At 39.1% G+C, this 18,533-nt stretch overlaps 2 protein-coding genes across 4 annotated transcripts in view; one reads left to right on the forward strand and one right to left on the reverse strand.

Moving 5' to 3' along the window:
- LOC125226799 (mitochondrial assembly of ribosomal large subunit protein 1) overlaps positions 1-18,533 on the forward strand; it is a 133,645-nt gene that overhangs the window by 15,129 nt on the left and 99,983 nt on the right. Inside the window, exon 2 of one of the 2 annotated variants that reach the window (XM_048130902.1) lies at positions 2,343-2,390. The exons of the other annotated variant lie outside the window; for it this stretch is intronic. The gene's annotated coding sequence lies outside the window, so the exon portion shown is untranslated. The remainder of the gene's footprint in view (positions 1-2,342; positions 2,391-18,533) is intronic. 2 annotated transcript variants of the gene reach the window in all.
- LOC125226796 (BDNF/NT-3 growth factors receptor-like) overlaps positions 1-18,533 on the reverse strand; it is a 75,717-nt gene that overhangs the window by 4,133 nt on the left and 53,051 nt on the right. For both annotated transcript variants that reach the window (XM_048130899.1, XM_048130898.1), the window contains exons 2-5: positions 6,299-6,377; positions 2,304-2,396; positions 2,037-2,186; positions 799-896 (exon numbers count right to left, since the gene is read on the reverse strand). In XM_048130899.1, coding sequence (XP_047986856.1) covers positions 799-896; positions 2,037-2,186; positions 2,304-2,396; positions 6,299-6,377 — 420 coding nt within the window. The remainder of the gene's footprint in view (positions 1-798; positions 897-2,036; positions 2,187-2,303; positions 2,397-6,298; positions 6,378-18,533) is intronic.

Genomic DNA, 18,533 nt, shown 5'->3' on the forward strand with positions numbered 1-18,533 from the left:
GTTAAACCTACGCTAACATGAAACTATTTATATTACAGTTATTTCGAACAACAACATTGTACTGGACTTGTTTGACGCCTACACCGCTCGTAATTGATCACTTTGACATCACTCTCAATTTGGATTACGCGAACAACATTATCGCCTGACCTATCTATGAATATTTATCAGCTGTGATGGAAAAAAACTCTTCTGAAATAAAAGCATCCATCATGGTTCCAATCCACTCACAAAATCGATTCTATCTACCTTTGTTACATTTGTCTGATTTGGTAGACAAATGAGACTTATTTAAGTTATTTATCGCCCAAAATCCTTGATTACTTATTTAATACCAAGTCAGTTCTACGATCTGTAGTAAATATTAGGTACCTACTGTATGTAATCTATGTAAGCGCCTCATCAAACATTCACTCTTCATTCACCAATATAAAACAAGTCTCTTGACTATTATTGCCGCCAAGTGCAGTAAGTTACAAGTCTTAAAAGTAATGAAGATGGTTGACTCGCTTCTCCCGTTTGTGAGAGGGTGAACCGCGCGCCGTCCGAGTTGTTCCGACTGCTGCTCGGTGGCTGGACGTCTAGGACTGGCTTCAGAACTACTGGCACTGTCAATAAGTTACGTCTTAAAAGTAACGAAGATGGATGACTCACTTCTCCCGTGGGTGAGAGGGTGAACCGCGCGCCGTCCGAGTTGTTCCGACTGCTGCTCGGTGGCTGGACGTCTAGGACTGGCTTCAGAACTACTGGCACTGTCAATAAGTTACGTCTTAAAAGTAACGAAGATGGATGACTCACTTCTCCCGTGGGTGAGAGTGTGAACCGCGCGCCGTCCGAGTTGTTCCGATTGCTGCTCGGCGGCTGGACGTTCAGGACTGGCTTCAGAACTACTGGCACTGTCAATAATAAATAATAATGTTATTTCAAATTTGCAAATATCCCAAAATATTGCTGGGCAGATAGAGTGGAGGTTGACCTCCATGAGCTCGGCGTCGACGAAAGTTGGCGCGATACCGCTCAAGACCGAGCAAAGTGGCGTGCTCTTGTGTTGGAGGAGGACTTGGAGGCCAAAATTCATTTTGAGTTATCGCGCCACCCAAGTACATTATTTTTTTATGGGATAGGAGGCAAACGAGCAGACAGGTCTCCTGATGGTAAGCGATCACTGCCTTTAAGATGGGTGTACGCTCTTTTCTTGAAGGTTTGAAGGTCATGTCGGTCCGGAAATACCGCAGGCGACAATTCATTCCACAGTTTAGCTTAATCCTGCTCCTGCACAAACGTCTGCGAGTGATACTACATTATCTTAAGTAAGTAACTAAAGGAAAAATGAAACCAAGAACCCACCCACATTAAGTCCGTTTTCACATTATCCGATCCGATATCGGATGTCGGAAGGATTTCAATAGAAAAAATCCAAGAAGGCGCCTGTAATGTATGGGATATCGGTCCGACATCCGATATCGGATCGGATAATGTGAAAACGCACTAAGGTGTTTGAGCATAGGGAAGGCATGGAAAATCTTGCACGCATCTGGTAAGTGTCGGTGGCTCAGGTTGTCAGAGCGGTTGGACAGGTGATCCCAGAAAGGTCCCAGGTTTAAGTGCTGCTGGAGATGTAAATTTTTCCATTTTTTCAATCTTTGGATAAGATTCTCGTAGAACTAACTACCCCTACAGATAGGGAGGTAAAGGCGTAGTTTATTGAGTAGGGGCGTCGTATAGAATACCTACTTCTGCGTTGTTGTCTTGTTGCTTGCAGGTAAAAGCATAGAAATGTTGTACCTAATGTACCTAAATATAGTTGGTATAGTAACCAACCACTATACCAACTAAATATAGTTGGTAATAGTGGTTGGTAATTTAGTCAACCGGAGCTTAAATTTTCCGATATCCCCATTTTAACTCTCGTTGAGCATTTGAGGCAGAGCAAGTTGATGGAACCCCTTAAATATGTGTAGGTAGGTCTTAGTTACGTTATTGGAATTGAAACTAAGTGGTAGCTATAATATAACATAATAACCGTCTGTACAAACCTGTGTTCCTTGGACATTTGAAGTCTTTACTAGGCGGTTCACCGCCATTGACACATAAGCAGTAATGAAGTGTTGTGCCGTTGGTTTTAGCTACGGGCACACAAGCTTCTTCATTAGCGCAGGAATGACTCTGACATTTTCCCTGTTTGCCTGAAAAGCACCAATAAGCAATGTAAAAATCTCATGAAGAATCTAAAATTTCAAGCTACGTATTGTGCATTTCGGTTTATTAAAGAAATAATTCAAAACATTATTTATTATATTTACTTTTAACGCAGTAGTGTTGATCTGGACTATCTTTGACAGGCACGCAGACTTTCTCCTCTTCACACGAGTGAGGTCCACATCTTCCAGGTATGCCTAGAAAAAAGCAGTATATTAGCTATATACCTAGAAAAGAAAAACGGTAGTATCGATACTAGCTACATTAATTAGTAATTTATTAGTAAAATTGGGCAACAGCATACATTTCTTGCGGCCAACAAGACGACATTGATTTTAACTATGCTTGGATGTTTCCCACATAAAAAAATAGGAGAACCGTTATAGACACTCTGAGCTTTAGTGACCTAAGTTGGCAAGTTTAAGTTAGGTAAAATTCTCGGTCACTAGAAACACTAGAATCATCCCACGATAAGTCTGCAATAGTTTGCATAGATTTTAATAGCCCTGCCTCTGCAAGGGTAAAATTTTATTAACATCTGCACTGGCGAAGCTGTGAAAATCGTTGTAAACTTGTCGTGGATTACGTATAGTAGCGTAAAGGCAGAAGTTTCTTGAGTCGGGTCCTCATACTAGAATGCACGGCGTAAGATTGCAATAAATATTTGCTTGTGGAAAGGACCCACGTGAAGATCCTCGGGGAGGCTTTGGTTCAGCAATGGACGTGTTTGGGCTGATATGATGAGTTTCATTGGAGTTTGAACTATTTATACATATAGTGACTCGCATAGGCTAGTACGAAGCAATTTCCCAAGCTGTTTCAAGTTCAGTTGGCACGGCCCATCGATAGCTCTAAATTGTTTTGCGTCGCTGGAACTGGAACGCTAGAAACTTCGTTTGCGTCATTCATTTTAGTGCAGGCGTGTAACGAATGGAAATTTCAGAAGAAACAGTTACATGTCTTTAGTCGACACACAAACATAGGGAGCAACAAGTAAGGGAAGAAATACCTACCTAAATATCTTTAGACAACATAGCCTAGTTGACGATTCATTTTAAGGTTCCGGTCCAAAAGTCGACCGGACTGGCCTAGCGTAGCGCGTGACCCTGCCTGTGAAGTCGATAGTTCCTGGGTCCGAATACTGATAGGAACATTTATTTGTTAGGGAAGTCTATCTGTTTATCACGTTGCTAATCATTTCACCAACAATTTCTACTCGTTACACCCACAACGACTTAAGTAGTATTATTGTTCAGTTTGTACAGTTAGGGATCGTGTTCGTGTCTGTAGCATATCGTTGCGGATTATACCTACCATGATTATTGCGATTTATTGTTATTATAAATTGTATGTCGTCTTCTTGGCACGGTGCAAAAGAGCAGAACTTTTTAAGTAAAATCTTTAAATTAAATTTCATTAGCTTCAATTAAGTTCCAAAATACTTATATACACATACCAAGGACCATTTAATACTAGACTGATATAGCTCATACAAAAAAGCGTACCCCTGAAAAAAAGCTTATTTTTTGCTTTAAAACTAGATGGCGTTGTTTCGTAACCCGGGAGTGGAAAAAAACATATTTTCACCCATATTTTTACTTGTTTTTATATTATACTATGAATAACTATCAAAAAACTATATTTTAATATCAAAATATTGGCTCAAAACACAATTTTTACAAATTATATTTTTTGGTCGGCCTCGACGTAGTTGTAATCGCTTCGCTGGCTAAGTTTGTTCGCATGTTGTCTAATTATTGCCAAATAAAATGACTAGATGACGTTGGTGGACTATGAAAATGTCACATCCGTTTCGTTGTTCATTAATATAATATACTTAGTGATAATAAACCTATATGTTGAGCTCAAATATACGTTCAACAAAACGCAATCATTGTGCCAACAGATGTGACATCCATGTCACATCACAAATGTCATTGTATGATTTATTGAATATTCATAATATGGATATTAAATATTTTAGAATCGCAGCAGCAATGCGAGTAGAGATACAGAATTAATAACTGTATAAATTAATAATTGTATGACCAATGACCGCATACATAAATTTACCAGTTTAGGTGACAGAAGGCGAATCCAATTTGTAAACATTAAATGTGCTAAGGAAAAGAATCTTTCCGATTTTCAACGGGACACGGCTGAAGGGGCGAGCTGGTTTCGACTGCGCCCATGCATCTCAATTGTCCAGAAAGTTCATTCGAAGATCATTCTGCTTATAATAATCTGAGTAATCACAGTGAACAGTTTGACAGTACTTCAGCTAACATGTAGAGAGACTTGCTAGCTTCGTCGGTCAGGCTTCGTCTTGGACACAACGCGGATAGTTCAGCGTTTCTTGTATATCACTCCGAGCACCCTAACCATCGGCAGCGTAGGCCATGCACTGGCCGACTAGGTGTGGCACTTTGGATTACGTTTTTATAATAAATTAATGATAGTTTGTATTGTTTTGGTAATATATTTTCTACTCGTATACTACTCGTTTGGTACTCGTATAAACCTAAACTCTGACATAAGTAATAATTAATGAGACTAAATGCGTTTTCACATTATCCGATCCGATATCGGATGTAGGACTGATACCCCATACATTACAGGCGCTATCTTGGATTTTTTTCCAATTAAATCCTTCCGACATCCGATATCGGATCGGATAATGTGAAAACGGACTAAGACAATAGATACCTTGTTAGTGTTATATACCTATGCCTATGTATATCCCACCAAAAACATTCTGTAAAAAATAAAACCGCCTTCAAAAAAAAAGCGTGTTACAAAACACGGAGAAACTAAAAAGCCAAAAATAATAAACCTTCGAATTCAGATTTCTTATCGGATTGCAATAATCTAAACATCCAAATTATAAACAAATCAATTATTTTTGTAGTCGGTACGCGTAAAAACCGCCGCGCATAGTAGTCGACCATCCAACGCGTACTTGCTCGTACGCCTATCACCCACTTGACGTCGCGCCAACACTTTATGGAAAAAGCGGGTTTTCGACAACGTTCTACCAATAAGATTTTAGACATTCAAAAATCTTCAATAATACTCAACTGTTTCAGTCGCACTTGTTCAAATATAGGATAGGATTGTGACGTGAGCGAGACGGTCAGGAGATTGATTGTCAACATGATATATATCATAAACACCGTTCGAAATGGCCTCATTAAAATCTAAATTTTAAATATATTGAAAGTAATATTACTAATCAATCATTGACGTCACGCTCAAAATGAAAGAGATAGAAAATTTTACAGTATGGTACTCTTTTGCATGATTGTCATAATTCAAAATAAGAACGATGGCTTGCGTTGTAAACAGGGACTGAAACATGACACGGGCCCCTAGCGTCATCTATATACTTTTCACTGTATCACTTGTAATGCTGTTGAACTACCGCGTGCGTATTTAAAAAAAAACGACATTTTTATTCAAATGACACTCTTAGTGACATCTAGTGACATAGATTTACGGCTGCCAACGGGGTACGGTATTTAGTATGAACTCTGCTGGTCCTTTATAATCGTCCTTGCACATACATACATATATTTAACGTAGTGTAGAAGAGGGAACCCCAATCATTTTCATTCCGCGGCGTACTTGTAAGGTTAAAATTTTATCACCGCTGTCTAACCTAGCTAGGTTACCATGGTGACGATTGCCTTACGGCGCCCCTTCTTAATCCAAGTGTCACCGCGAGCGAAGCTGACTTATTATTCTTATTAATTAATAGCTTCGGTTCAATTCATTGTTGGCGTCCATTTGTTGAGCCCTAATGTCCCGATAACCCGGTTTTACTGTCTATAACGCCCGGACTAACCAAACCACTCTAGGACTCCGTCTCTGTCTTGGGTGAAGTGCCGCAGGGTCACTTTAAGCATTCGACCATTTCGACCGCGTGCATCTCGGGCCGGTGGCATGCAGTTTGGGCGCCAGTTTGTCAGGCACCTCCAGTGACTCCAGTCCCGTGGTCTTATAAGCACAGGTACTTCCCCGTAGTCCTGCGCAGCCCACGGCTTACAGTTTGGAACCCCTGGTGTAGTTTAGTTTCCCATGCATTAAACCAGAAACTTACGAGGTGCTGCATGTGTTGCCTGGTCTCCCGGTATGTGTTCATTGGGTGCTCCGTCTAGCCTTTCACTTCTCCTTAGCACCTGAAAGAAAAAAAGGTTTACTTTATTAAAATATCCCCCGTTTGTATTATTATAATCACTATAACGGCAGTATAACCAGTCGTGATTCGTAAGTTGAATTTTATGCGTTATCAATATGTATATATGTTAAAAAAATAAAAATCATTATTTTCGGTCCACAGAATCCATACAAGGTTAATTAAATCACACTTAAGTACTATGTTATGCTTGTTACTTATAATTATTTTTTTACTTGTTAGCCACTAATCTGAAGCGTGTCTAGAGCGTGTTTAGTGGCTACTTAGGGCAAGAACTATTATTTACTTAGGTATAGCAATTAAAATAGACACAGTTTATGTGAAAAATCGTGCTAATTGTGCCTACAATATTTGTTCTCCCTTAGGTACTTACCTACTTTTTAGTTTAGGTACACTTATATCACATGCGATAAAAAATCATAAATAGGCTTCTATACCGAAACCTCATTACTGAGAAAAACAACATTGCTGTGCGAAATCCTATCAAAGCAAGTCATTAGAATGTAGGACCATTATTGCAGACTACCCGTTGTCCATAATAAGCGAGCATAGGGCAATTAAGCATCGTTTAGACGATTTAAATACGCTTTCATATTAATTGTCACGCCTTAGAGCCTTATAATTCATAGAAAAGTAGGTATACAGGGTAGTAAGGGTATATTTTTAGGGTTCCGTAGTCAACTAGGAACCCTTATAGTTTCGCCATGTCTGTTTGTCCGTCCGTCCGTCCGTCCGTCCGCGGATAATCTCAGTAACCGTAAGCACTAGAAAGCTGAAATTTGGTACCAATATGTATATCAATCACGCCAACAAAGTACAAAAATAAAAAATGGAAAAAAATGTTTTATTAGGGTACCCCCCCTACATGTAAAGTGGGGGCTGATATTTTTTTTCATTTCAACCCCAACGTGTGATATATTGTTGGATAGGTATTTAAAAATGAATAAGGGTTTATTAAGATCGTTTTTTGATAATATTAATATTTTCGGAAATAATCGCTCCCAAAGGAAAAAAAAGTGCGTCCCCCCCCCTCTAACTTTTGAACCATATGTTTAAAAAATATGAAAAAAATCACATAAGTACAACTTTATAAAGACTTTCTAGGAAAATTGTTTTGAACTTGATGGGTTCAGTAGTTTTTGAGAAAAATACGGAAAACTACGGAACCCTACACTGAGCGTGGCCCGCACGCTCTTGGCCGGTTTTTTAAATGTTATAGTTCAGTCGCCTTCAGTGCATCTCATGTCCTAAGTTCCAAGTTAAAGTACATATATTGATTAAATAAATCTTCTGTAGCACTGCTCTACCCTATACTACCCAGAATGGCCTGGTAGAAAATTTAAGGTCCGATATAAACGGATTGGAATTGCGCGACATGACATTTTCAGTTGGCTGGCAGTCCGTCTGGACCGGCCTTAAGAAGTCACATTTTTGTTCTATGAAACGAATGTTTCTATTTCTAGCACACCTTCATAGAAAAAACAATTGTTACGTAACTTATAATAATTTCGTGGGAAACCTCTCCTACTTAAGCTAACCTTACCTACTTAAGGTAAAGTAATAAATCTATCCAAGGACAGAGTACCGTTTTATTCCGTAAGATCGATTCACATTCCCATCGTGACTGGACGTTCATCAAACGGTAGCGTGTGGAATGACTAACTTACTAGCACCATAAATTAAGATACGATCCTTTTGAATATAACTCTAAACAGACACTGGACGTATTTAATGTTACTGAAAATTTAAAATACATTTATGTATATAATACATATATTTTTCACGTTCTAAATGTAGATTATCGTTTATAATTTGTGTAATTAATACAAAAACATATTTTTTATTGAAATTTCATACTTTAATCGTCACACAACTGACAACAACGAGTTAAAGTTAACTTTTTGTTATAAATAAAATGAAATAAAATAAAAATAAAAAACAATATTTATAATAAATATTTTATAACTTTTTGTTAATTTCGCTAATTGTGGGTCCCAATTTCTGAAAATTCTATAATATAACATGTCTTGTCTTATGTGAATTAACTCACTATTAGTTTAAAGGTAAAATTATATTGATCCAAAAAATATTGAAAATGTTAATTAATGTTGTATGTTAATGTTGTAGCCAGCATAAATCAATATCGCACCTGACTTGCTGTCGCGCCACACTTGGAAGTTGGAAACAATATCAATTCGCATACCTTTACGTAAATGGAGCTTATTTTGGATTAAGGTTAAGGGATATCGTACAAATTATCCCTTTTTTGTTTGACTTAAACGGCAATTAAAATGCGACTTTTACAAGCACTTTATTATTCTAACCGTTTTAATTGAGGCAAATCTGTTTTGTATTTTGAGCCTCAAGTGGCTCATGATTTACCGATCTTTTGCACTTATATTCAGAGTATACTCTACTACGAAGCCATTATAGAAGTAATCGAATAAAAATAAGGCGATTAGGCGGTGCTCCCTTATCTGAGGAACGTATGAGATGCGAGCGTGGAGTTATTTTGGCCACCTTATCGTGAGTGGCCGCGCACTCTACAGTGGCCCGAGGCTACGATAAATCAATAATATCAATAAGTGAATTATGTTTATTTACGTTAATAATAACGTAAAGTCTATGCGATCTCGCTGCGCAATCACAGAGTTAACTACCACCTATGATGTGAGTAATGGGTGTCTACGACGATGTATCTTCCATCGACAGTTGAAGCAAGCCTTGGTTATGGGTTTCTTGTCTTTTATTGGCAGGAAAACAAACCACGTGTTCTGTGATTAATTTAATGTCACTTCTCATATAACTATAATTGCCTGTAGTAACTATAATAAATTCATAATATATATTACTTCATATTTTTCCCAATGATCTCGACTGAACATGAATAGAGTTTCGGTAAGGTATGTAGGTACCTAGGTACTAACCGAAATTTTGAAATAAAATTTTACTTATTGCGCTTCGGGTCACAAATGTAACAATACTTGTTGGGTCATCGGGGTCACAACCGCCTCCCTCTGTCGTGATGGCTGCTCCTATAATTTGTCCACGTGACCCCCCCCTGTGGCCCAGGTTGAGCCTAGGATTTGACCATGTGTCACCCTCTCCTCCCCCTGAGTAGAAAGCTGGATAATATGCCTACTCTTGCTTATTAACTTTGTAATGTTATTTGTTAAACGCCGCCTCAAATCTCTCAAAGAAGGAAGGTTCTCAATTCGTCTGTATGCTTTTTTTTTTTTTATATGTTTGTTCCACGATATCTCCGTCGTTACTGGACCGATTTTGAATTTTTTTTTTGATTGAAAGTATATGCGTATTATGCATACAGATTGGTTCCATTTTTCTCAGAAACCAGTTCTGATGATGGGATCCTGGAGAAATCTGCAAGGCACACATATGGTGATTTTTGTGTTTTTTAAGGAACAGCATGCATTTACGTACGGAACAGTGACATTTGGTGCAGTGGAACTGCTGATGATGGTCAGAACGGAACTCCTCAAATCTGAACGGCACGCTTATAGTGACTTTGGTATTTTTATAAGAACAGCATGCACTTACGTCTAGAATAGTGATATTTGGTGCAGTGGAACTGCTGATGATGGTCAGAACCGAACTCTTCAAATCTGAACGGCACACATATAGTGACTTTGGTATTTTTATAAGAACAGCATGCACTTCCGTCCAGAATAGTGACATTTGGTGAAGTGGAAATACTGATGATGGTCAGAACCGAACTCCTCAAATTTTAACGGCACACTTATAGTGACTTTGGTATTTTTATAAGAACAGCATGCACTTACGTCCAGAACAGTGACATTTGGTTCATGAGGAATTGAGGAAACTACTCAAACCTTAACGGTATACGTATATTCATTTGTGTTGCCATCAAATCATCATCATCTTCCTTGCGTTATCCCGGCATTTGCCACGGCTCATGGGAGCCTGGGATCCGCTTTGACAACTAATCCCAAGATTTGGCGTAGGCACTAGTTTTACGAAAGCGACTGCCATCTGACCTTCCAACCCGGAGGGTAACTAGATCTTATTAGGATTAGTCCGGTTTCCTCACAATGTTTTCCTTCATCGAAAAGCGACTGGCAAATATCAAATGACAAATGTGTTGCCATCAAATAATTAAAGTATTAAAAGCAGCTTTAAAAAATAGCTTTCACAGAACCCCAAAGGCGGCGGTTTTTTTTTTCTTAAAAATTATTTATAGCTTTATTATTCGCTAAAAAGATCGCCTGCAGCCTTTGTAAGTAGCCAACCACCTGTAATAAATACTTAGTCTTAAAACTGTCTAATAAACTAAAATACCTACTTAAAAAACTTTGGCGTCACGTCTTTTGTACTTTTTTTATGAAAGCGAAACTAAATAAAATGATTTAGTTCCACGTGACTAAGTACCTATCCGTTGCGATCGACGTCTTTTTACAAACTCATGATTTTTTTTCAAGTTTCAGCTTCCAAATCTTCCAATACAGTGGATATTTATTGTTAAATGCTTTCGACGTAAGAAAGTTTGATGCTCTTTAATATAGAGGTGGTATGTATAGGTATATAACATCGGTATTTTTAAGGTATCTTCTTGGATCGTCACATTCGTTTTTGGTTATCTAAATATATAAAAGAAGAAGCTGACTGACTGACTGACTGACTGACTGACTGACTGACTGACTGACTGACTGACATATCAACGCACAGCCGAAACCGCTGGTCCTAGAGATTTCAAATTTGGCACGTAGGTTTCTTATATAGTGTAGAGGAGCACTAAGAAAGGATTTCCCAAAATTCACCTCCTAAGGGGGTCAAATGGGGGTTCAAAGTTTGTATGGGGAAACAAGATTAGTTTGACTATTTTATTCGAAACTTCACAGGAAGATTCCTTACGACATATGACTGAATACGTGTTTCAGGTTTTTTGAAAATTTAACCCCTAAAAGGGTGAAAAGGGGGTGATAAAGTAAAAAAATCAATATGGGTATCGTTTTTATAGTTTATCGGGTCGCTGATCACGATAAATACAACGTTTTTAAAATCTAACGAGGCGGAAGTGAAATACCTTCTCCCCTGTTGTGGTGCAATGGGGTTTAAATATCAAAAAAATATATAAATAAAAGAAGATATTGACTGACTGACTGACATATCAACGCACAGCCGAAACCGCTGGTCCTAGAGATGTCGAATTTGGCACGTAGGTTCCTTATATAGTGTAGAGGAGCACTAAGAAAGGATTTTTCAAAATTCGTCTCCTAAGGGGGTTAAATGGGGGTTCAAAGTTTGTATGGGGAAACAATGTTAGTTTCACTGTTTTATTCGAAACTTCACAAGAGGGATCCTAAAAACATATGACTAAAGACGTGTTTCAGGTTTTTTGAAATCTAACCCCTGAAAGGGTGAAAAGGGGGTGATAAAGTCCAAAAACTAATATGGGTATCGTTTTTACGGTTTATTGGGTCGCTGATCACGATAAATACAACGTTTTTAAAATCTAACGAAGCGGAAGTGAAATACCTTCTCCCCTGTTGTAGTGCAATGGGGTTTAAATATCAAAAAATATATAAAAGAAGAAACTGACTGCCTGACTAACTGACATAATATATCAACACACAGCCGAAACATAGGTTCCTTATATGGCGTAGAGAAGCACTAAGAAAGGATTTTTCAAAATTCTCCTCTTAAAAGGGTGAAATGGGGGTTCAAAGTTTGTATGGGGAAACAAGATTAGTTTGACTATTTTATTCGAAACTTCATAGGAGGATTCCTAAAGACATATGACTAAATACATTTTTCAGGTTTTTTGAAAATTTTACCCCTAAAGGGGTGAAAAGGGGGTAAAGTCAAAAACACAATATGGGTATCGTTTTTATGGTTTATCGGGTCGCTGAACACGATAAATAGGTACAACGATTTTAAAATCTAATGAGGTGGAAAAGAAATTTTCTCCCCTGTTGTTGTGCAATGGGGTTAAAATATCCAAAATAGCCATTAGTTGCATATATGTATATTATGTATATATCTTTATAATTATTAAGTTGACTTAGTTTAATTTAGATTAGTTTTTAATTTAATTGTATTTTATTTGTCTTAAGTGGGCAATTATTTATATTTTTGATTTGTAGAAACATTTTTTGACAAAAAAATAGTACATATTAGTAGTTAACTTAAGACAAATAAAATACAATTAAATTAAAAACTAATCTAAATTAAACTAAGTCAACTTAATAATTATAAAGATATATACATAATATACATATATGCAACTACCTGAGGTCCCCCAAGTCCGTCCCCTGTGGAAGTGTGCCCATGAGGCTGGCTACATTCCCTCGCTGAATAGCAATGCCAATTCTTTGGCCAAGGAATGAGCCAGCCCTAGGATCTCCCGAAGTCTCCCGGAGTCTTCTTTTTAAGACCCGGAAGAAGTTAAGGGCATCACCGCTCCATGGTCCCAAGGTTTCCACCGCAAACGCCGCAAATATGTGGTTTAAGTAAGTTAACTACTAATATGTACTTTTTATGTTAATTTTGTTAATAAGTTATAGAATAAAATAAAATATGGTACTTACTTAAATAAAATATAACATAATCCAAAATAGCCATAAGTATAGGTTTAGTTTTTATCTTTACTTCTGGTTCAAGAGATTTCAAATTGACACGGAAGTTCCTTAGAGGACCACTAAGAAAGGATTTTTCAAAGTTCACCTCCTAGCATGATAATTTGACAGGGACAGGGACAGGGACAGGTACAGGGACAGGAACGGGATAGGGTTAGGGTTAGGGTTAGGGTTAGGGTTAGGGTTAGGGTTAGGGTTAGGGATAGGAATAGGGATAGGGATAGGGATAGGGATAGGGATAGGGATAGGGATAGGGATAGGGATAGGGATAGGGATAGGGATAGGGATAGGGATAGGGATAGGGATAGGGATAGGGATAGGGATAGGGATAGGGATAGGGATAGGGATAGGGATAGGGATAGGGATAGGGATAGGGATAGGGATAGGGATAGGGATTGGGATTGGGATTGGGATTGGGATTGGGATTGGGATTGGGATTGGGATTGGGATTGGGATTGGGATTGGGATTGGGATTGGGATTGGGATTGGGATTGGGATAGGGATAGGGATAGGGATAGGGATAGGGACAGGGATAGGGATAGGGATAGGGATAGGGATAGGGATAGGGATAGGGATAGGGATAGGGATAGGGATAGGGATAGGGATAGGATAGGATAGGGATAGGACAGATAGGGATAGGGATAGGGATAGGGATAGGGATAGGGATAGGGATAGGGATTGGGATTGGGATTGGGATTGGGATTGGGATAGGGATAGGGATTGGGATAGGGATAGGGATAGGGATAGGGATAGGGATAGGGATAGGGATAGGGATAGGGATAGGGATAGGGATAGGATAGGGATAGGGATAGGGATAGGGATAGGGATAGGGATAGGATAGGGATAGGATAGGGATAGGGATAGGATAGGGATAGGGACAGGGACAGGGACAGGGACAGGGACTGGGACTGGGACTGGGACTGGGACTGGGACTGGGACTGGGACTGGGACTGGGACTGGGATTGGGACTGGGACTGGGACTGGGACTGGGACTGGGACAGGGACAGGACAGGGACAGGGATAGGGACAGGACAGGACAGGGACAGGGATAGGGATAGGGACAGGATAGGGATAGGGATAGGGATAGGGATAGGGATAGGATAGGGACAGGATAGGATAGGGATAGGATAGGGATACGGATACGGATACGGATACGGATAGGGATAGGGATAGGGATAGGGACTGGGACTGGGACTGGGACTGGGACTGGGACTGGGACTGGGACTGGGACTGGGACTGGGACTGGGACTGGGACTGGGATGGGACTGGGACTGGGATTGGGATTGGGACTGGGATTGGGATAGGGATAGGGATTGGGATAGGGATAGGGATAGGATAGGGATAGGGATAGGGATAGGGATAGGGATAGGGATAGGGATAGGGATAGGGATAGGGATAGGGATAGGGATAGGGATAGGGATAGGGATAGGGATAGGGATAGGGATAGGGATAGGGATAGGATAGGGATAGGGATAGGGATAGGGATAGGGATAGGGATAGGGATAGGGATAGGGATAGGGATAGGGATAGGGATAGGGATAGGGATAGGGATTGGGATTGGGATTGGGATTGGGATTGGGATTGGGATTGGGATTGGGATTGGGATTGGGATTGGGATTGGGATTGGGATAGGGATAGGGATAGGGATAGGGATAGGGATAGGGATAGGGATAGGGATTGGGATTGGGATTGGGATTGGGATTGGGATTGGGATAGGGATAGGGATAGGGATAGGGATCGGGGCCAGCCTGCGTATGGTTGGGTGGGGCAAACAGGAAATAGCAAGGCGACGAACAGGTCTGGTACCGACTACAAAAATAATTGATTTTTTTATAATTTGGATGTTTAGATTTCTTATCGGGGCCAGCCTGCGTATGGTTGGGTGGGGCAAACAGGAAATAGCAAGGCGACGAACAGGTCTGGTACCGACTACAAAAATAATTGATTTTTTTATAATTTGGATGTTTAGATTATTGCAATCCGATAAGAAATCTGAATTCGAAGGTTTATTATTTTTGGCTTTTTAGTTTCTCCGTGTTTTGTAACACGCTTTTTTTGAAGGCGGTTTTATTTTTTATATGTTTACGTTTGCAATAAGTACCTATAAGCAAAATGGAAAAAATTGTAAGCGATAATGCAATGAAGTACTTTTTACCCTACCGACCATAGCGTCGAGATACTGGTTATGTGGGTTGTATGAAGTTTCCCCAGTATAAATATTTATATAGGTAAAATACAAACATATTCGTACCTACTACCTATGCTGTGGTCGCTGTGTAACAATTCTACAATAATTGCAAGAATTTCTTTTAAAACAATAGTAATATGTGTAAGGTACAGTCAGCCAAAAAAGTGGTTTACCACTTTTCGATCAATAGAGTCGAAAAGTGGTAAACCACTTTCTTGGCTGACCGTACAGCAAATAGATCAGTTACAATGGCCCCCCAGTCGAGAATTGCCCCGCTTACCTACAAAGAAACCTACGGATCCAAATGAAAATCTTATTTTTTGTAAACGTTTCAATAAGAATACTTTTATTACGCGGGCGAAGCCGCGGGTAAAAGCTAGTTTCTTAAATATGTCCATTCTGCTTTCGCCGCACATTCTTCATCCCTCACTCGTCAGTTGGTCTTTGTTATATTTTATCTTTTAGTTCGTGCCGGTTACATTTTATTTTAAAATAAACGTGAGATTGTTACTTTTCATTTCTCATTCTCTGACACTTGGTAGTTTTTTAAAAAGTGTGCAGAAAGTGATACCTTTCTGTATTGGAAGTGATAGCTTGTGTTACAATGTTTGTACAACTGTAGGTACCTACAGGATTAGCTATTTACGGATATGTATGTATCTAACGCTTGAAACTCTTGTTTTCGAACTACGCGCATTATAGCAGAGACATGATTCAATTACAAAATGTTTGTCCAATTGCAATTGCAACGTATACATCGGAAATGAACGTATCTCCACGTGTAGTGCCACACCCGGTATATCCCAGCATGTTCATTTAAAATCCCATCAAATTACACGCCTTATCGTCAAGGAGTGAAGTTCATGTCTGAACGAGCTTCTAAATGCACATAATACGATCGACATACGTCTAGTGGTGCTATGGACCTGATATTAAACAACGCGGCTAGTGGCTACTGTTTCGAGTTGTGTATTTATTATAAATTTCAAATGGCAAAAGTAGAAATAGCACGAGTTGTAGGCAATTGTAAACAACGAAATTAGTTACATGAGTCACACAGTTACAGATGTTTAGAATTCGGAACCGAAATTTGGGTGTAGAATTTTTAATAGATTTTCCGTTATTCCATTTACCGTACTTCTGGCTACATAATTAGAAGCACATCATAGTCGAGCTATTGATATCTTAGAAGTAGACAAACGAGTATTTCCAAACTCTAAGCGGCTCTTAAGACAAATATATTTAATTAATTATTAATTGCGTAAATAATTAAAGTATGAGGTTCTTCAAAAAGAGTGACAGGTTTTTAATTTGTCCAAAAGCTTGGGTGATGGTTTTATACAATAAATCGGAATTTTTGTTAGCTACTAAAGCTGTATGAAAGAAACTCGAAACCTGTTCTAAGCAGAAATTACAACCCTCCCCTTTTGTTGTACTTACATACTATTTACATACATAACGAGATTTTCCTCATTCCTTTTTGGTAAGCGTCTGAATTAAATTATAAATGGCGCCTTCGTCCGCATTTTTGTAGTTATATTCCGCGCTATACTCAATCATCACAATAAAAGTGAGAGCTCTTCTTTTATTCCACTTTAGTGGAATAAATGTCTGATAATATAGCTAGAAGTAAAAAAAATGTCTGCGGTCTCACTGCCTCAACTCATATATTTAATGAGTCGAGACGAATACACGCAACCGCAGACAAATTCTGAGACATTTAAATACACGCCTAAACTTCCACGTCATTTAAATAACCTTGGCCTTATCCGCTAAGCCTAAACAGTTAGCTCAGGCTTTCCCATTAACTGTGTCCTATCGAACACAAGAAGGTGGTCAACAATGTAATGGCTACCGATCGTAAAGAGTAAATATCGTTATAAAGTAACATTAAGCCACACGATAATGTGGATTTACGATCAAATATTGTTGTGCGTAAAACATAGAGTTTCTCCTATACACTCTGCATTATGACGCTCATTTGACTCGGAGTTTGTTTTGTTACAACATGGTATAAAACAAAGTCGCTTCCCGCTATCTGTCTCTATGTATGTATATAGAAATAATTTTGCTTGTAACTATTTTTTTATAATTCATACTTTTATACTCCCATTCCCAGTAGTGGTTAAAAGTGGGAAAAGTATGGCCCGCGGGGCAAATCCGGCCCGTAAAAGAATTTTATTCGGCCCTCCACGCTCCTTAATAATGTACTATAAGGCCTGCACTATAGTGATAATGTATTTTGGTGTAAATCTGGAATCTGGCCCACCTCTAAAATTTCTTCAAATTCTGCCCCTTAATGAAAAACGTTTGCCCACCACTGGGTTAAGTGATCTGCGTGGTAACAATATCCGTCTTCTTAGATCGAGATTATTGCACAATCAGTGGGCATTGGGCATTCGTCTAACGGCACTGTTTGTTAACGAGCCCCGGCATTGTGGTCAAAGTGAAATGTGATCGATCCGTATTAAAAGCGTCTGCTCTATATCAGTAGAGAATAGTCAATAGTAAAGACAGCAATATCTTGCTGTTGAATTAATATAATACTAGCTTTTGCCTGCGACTTCGTAGACTTAGGGTTTACCCAACCTATCTACGCGGAATCGGCTCTAATAGCCGACCGAAAATCGATTGTTAGTATAAAGACGCTTAGGCGTCGTCGTCGCTGAACGCATGTGCATACTAATGAGCGATTTTTGGTAGACGAAAGCTGATTCCGCGTTGATAGGTTTGAGGCCCTTATGAATTTAGATGGTGCCCGATGGCCGATATGACATTAAAATCTGTAATCCAATTTGCTAAAAAATTTTACATCAGTTAATAGGCCTTCCTGAATTTCGGAGTTAAAATGTGATGTTTTTTACCCTGTTTAGGGATAATATCGGGGATAAAAATTACCCTATGTCCTTCTGCGTGAGATTCAAGTCAGTGACTGACAAGAGGCTGCGCAGGATCGGAACAGGTGGCGTGCTCAAAGGCCTAGATTCACTTTGGATCACAGAACCAAAATAGTAGTTAATATATCTCAATTTGCTCGCGTTGCCTGTCCGGGCAAACAGCTTCGAGCTACAGGCCGTCTGAGAACAGTCCCCCGTCGCATGGCACTTTCAAGAAAGAACCCGCGTGTCATTGGCCCTAATTACTACGAACACTTACCTGCCTATCTTAGGAATGAGCCATGTGACGAAGCATTTAAGCGCAAATTGAGAAACCTTTTATTAGATACCCCCCCCCCCCTGTACTCTGTAAATGAGTACATGGAATTGAATTTGTGATAGCATGCATTTGATTACACTGACTTCGGATTTTATTTCATTTGTTAATTTTATTGTGCTTT

The sequence above is a fragment of the Leguminivora glycinivorella genome, chromosome 6 (genome assembly GCF_023078275.1).
Source record: "Leguminivora glycinivorella isolate SPB_JAAS2020 chromosome 6, LegGlyc_1.1, whole genome shotgun sequence".
NCBI lineage: Eukaryota > Metazoa > Arthropoda > Insecta > Lepidoptera > Tortricidae > Leguminivora > Leguminivora glycinivorella.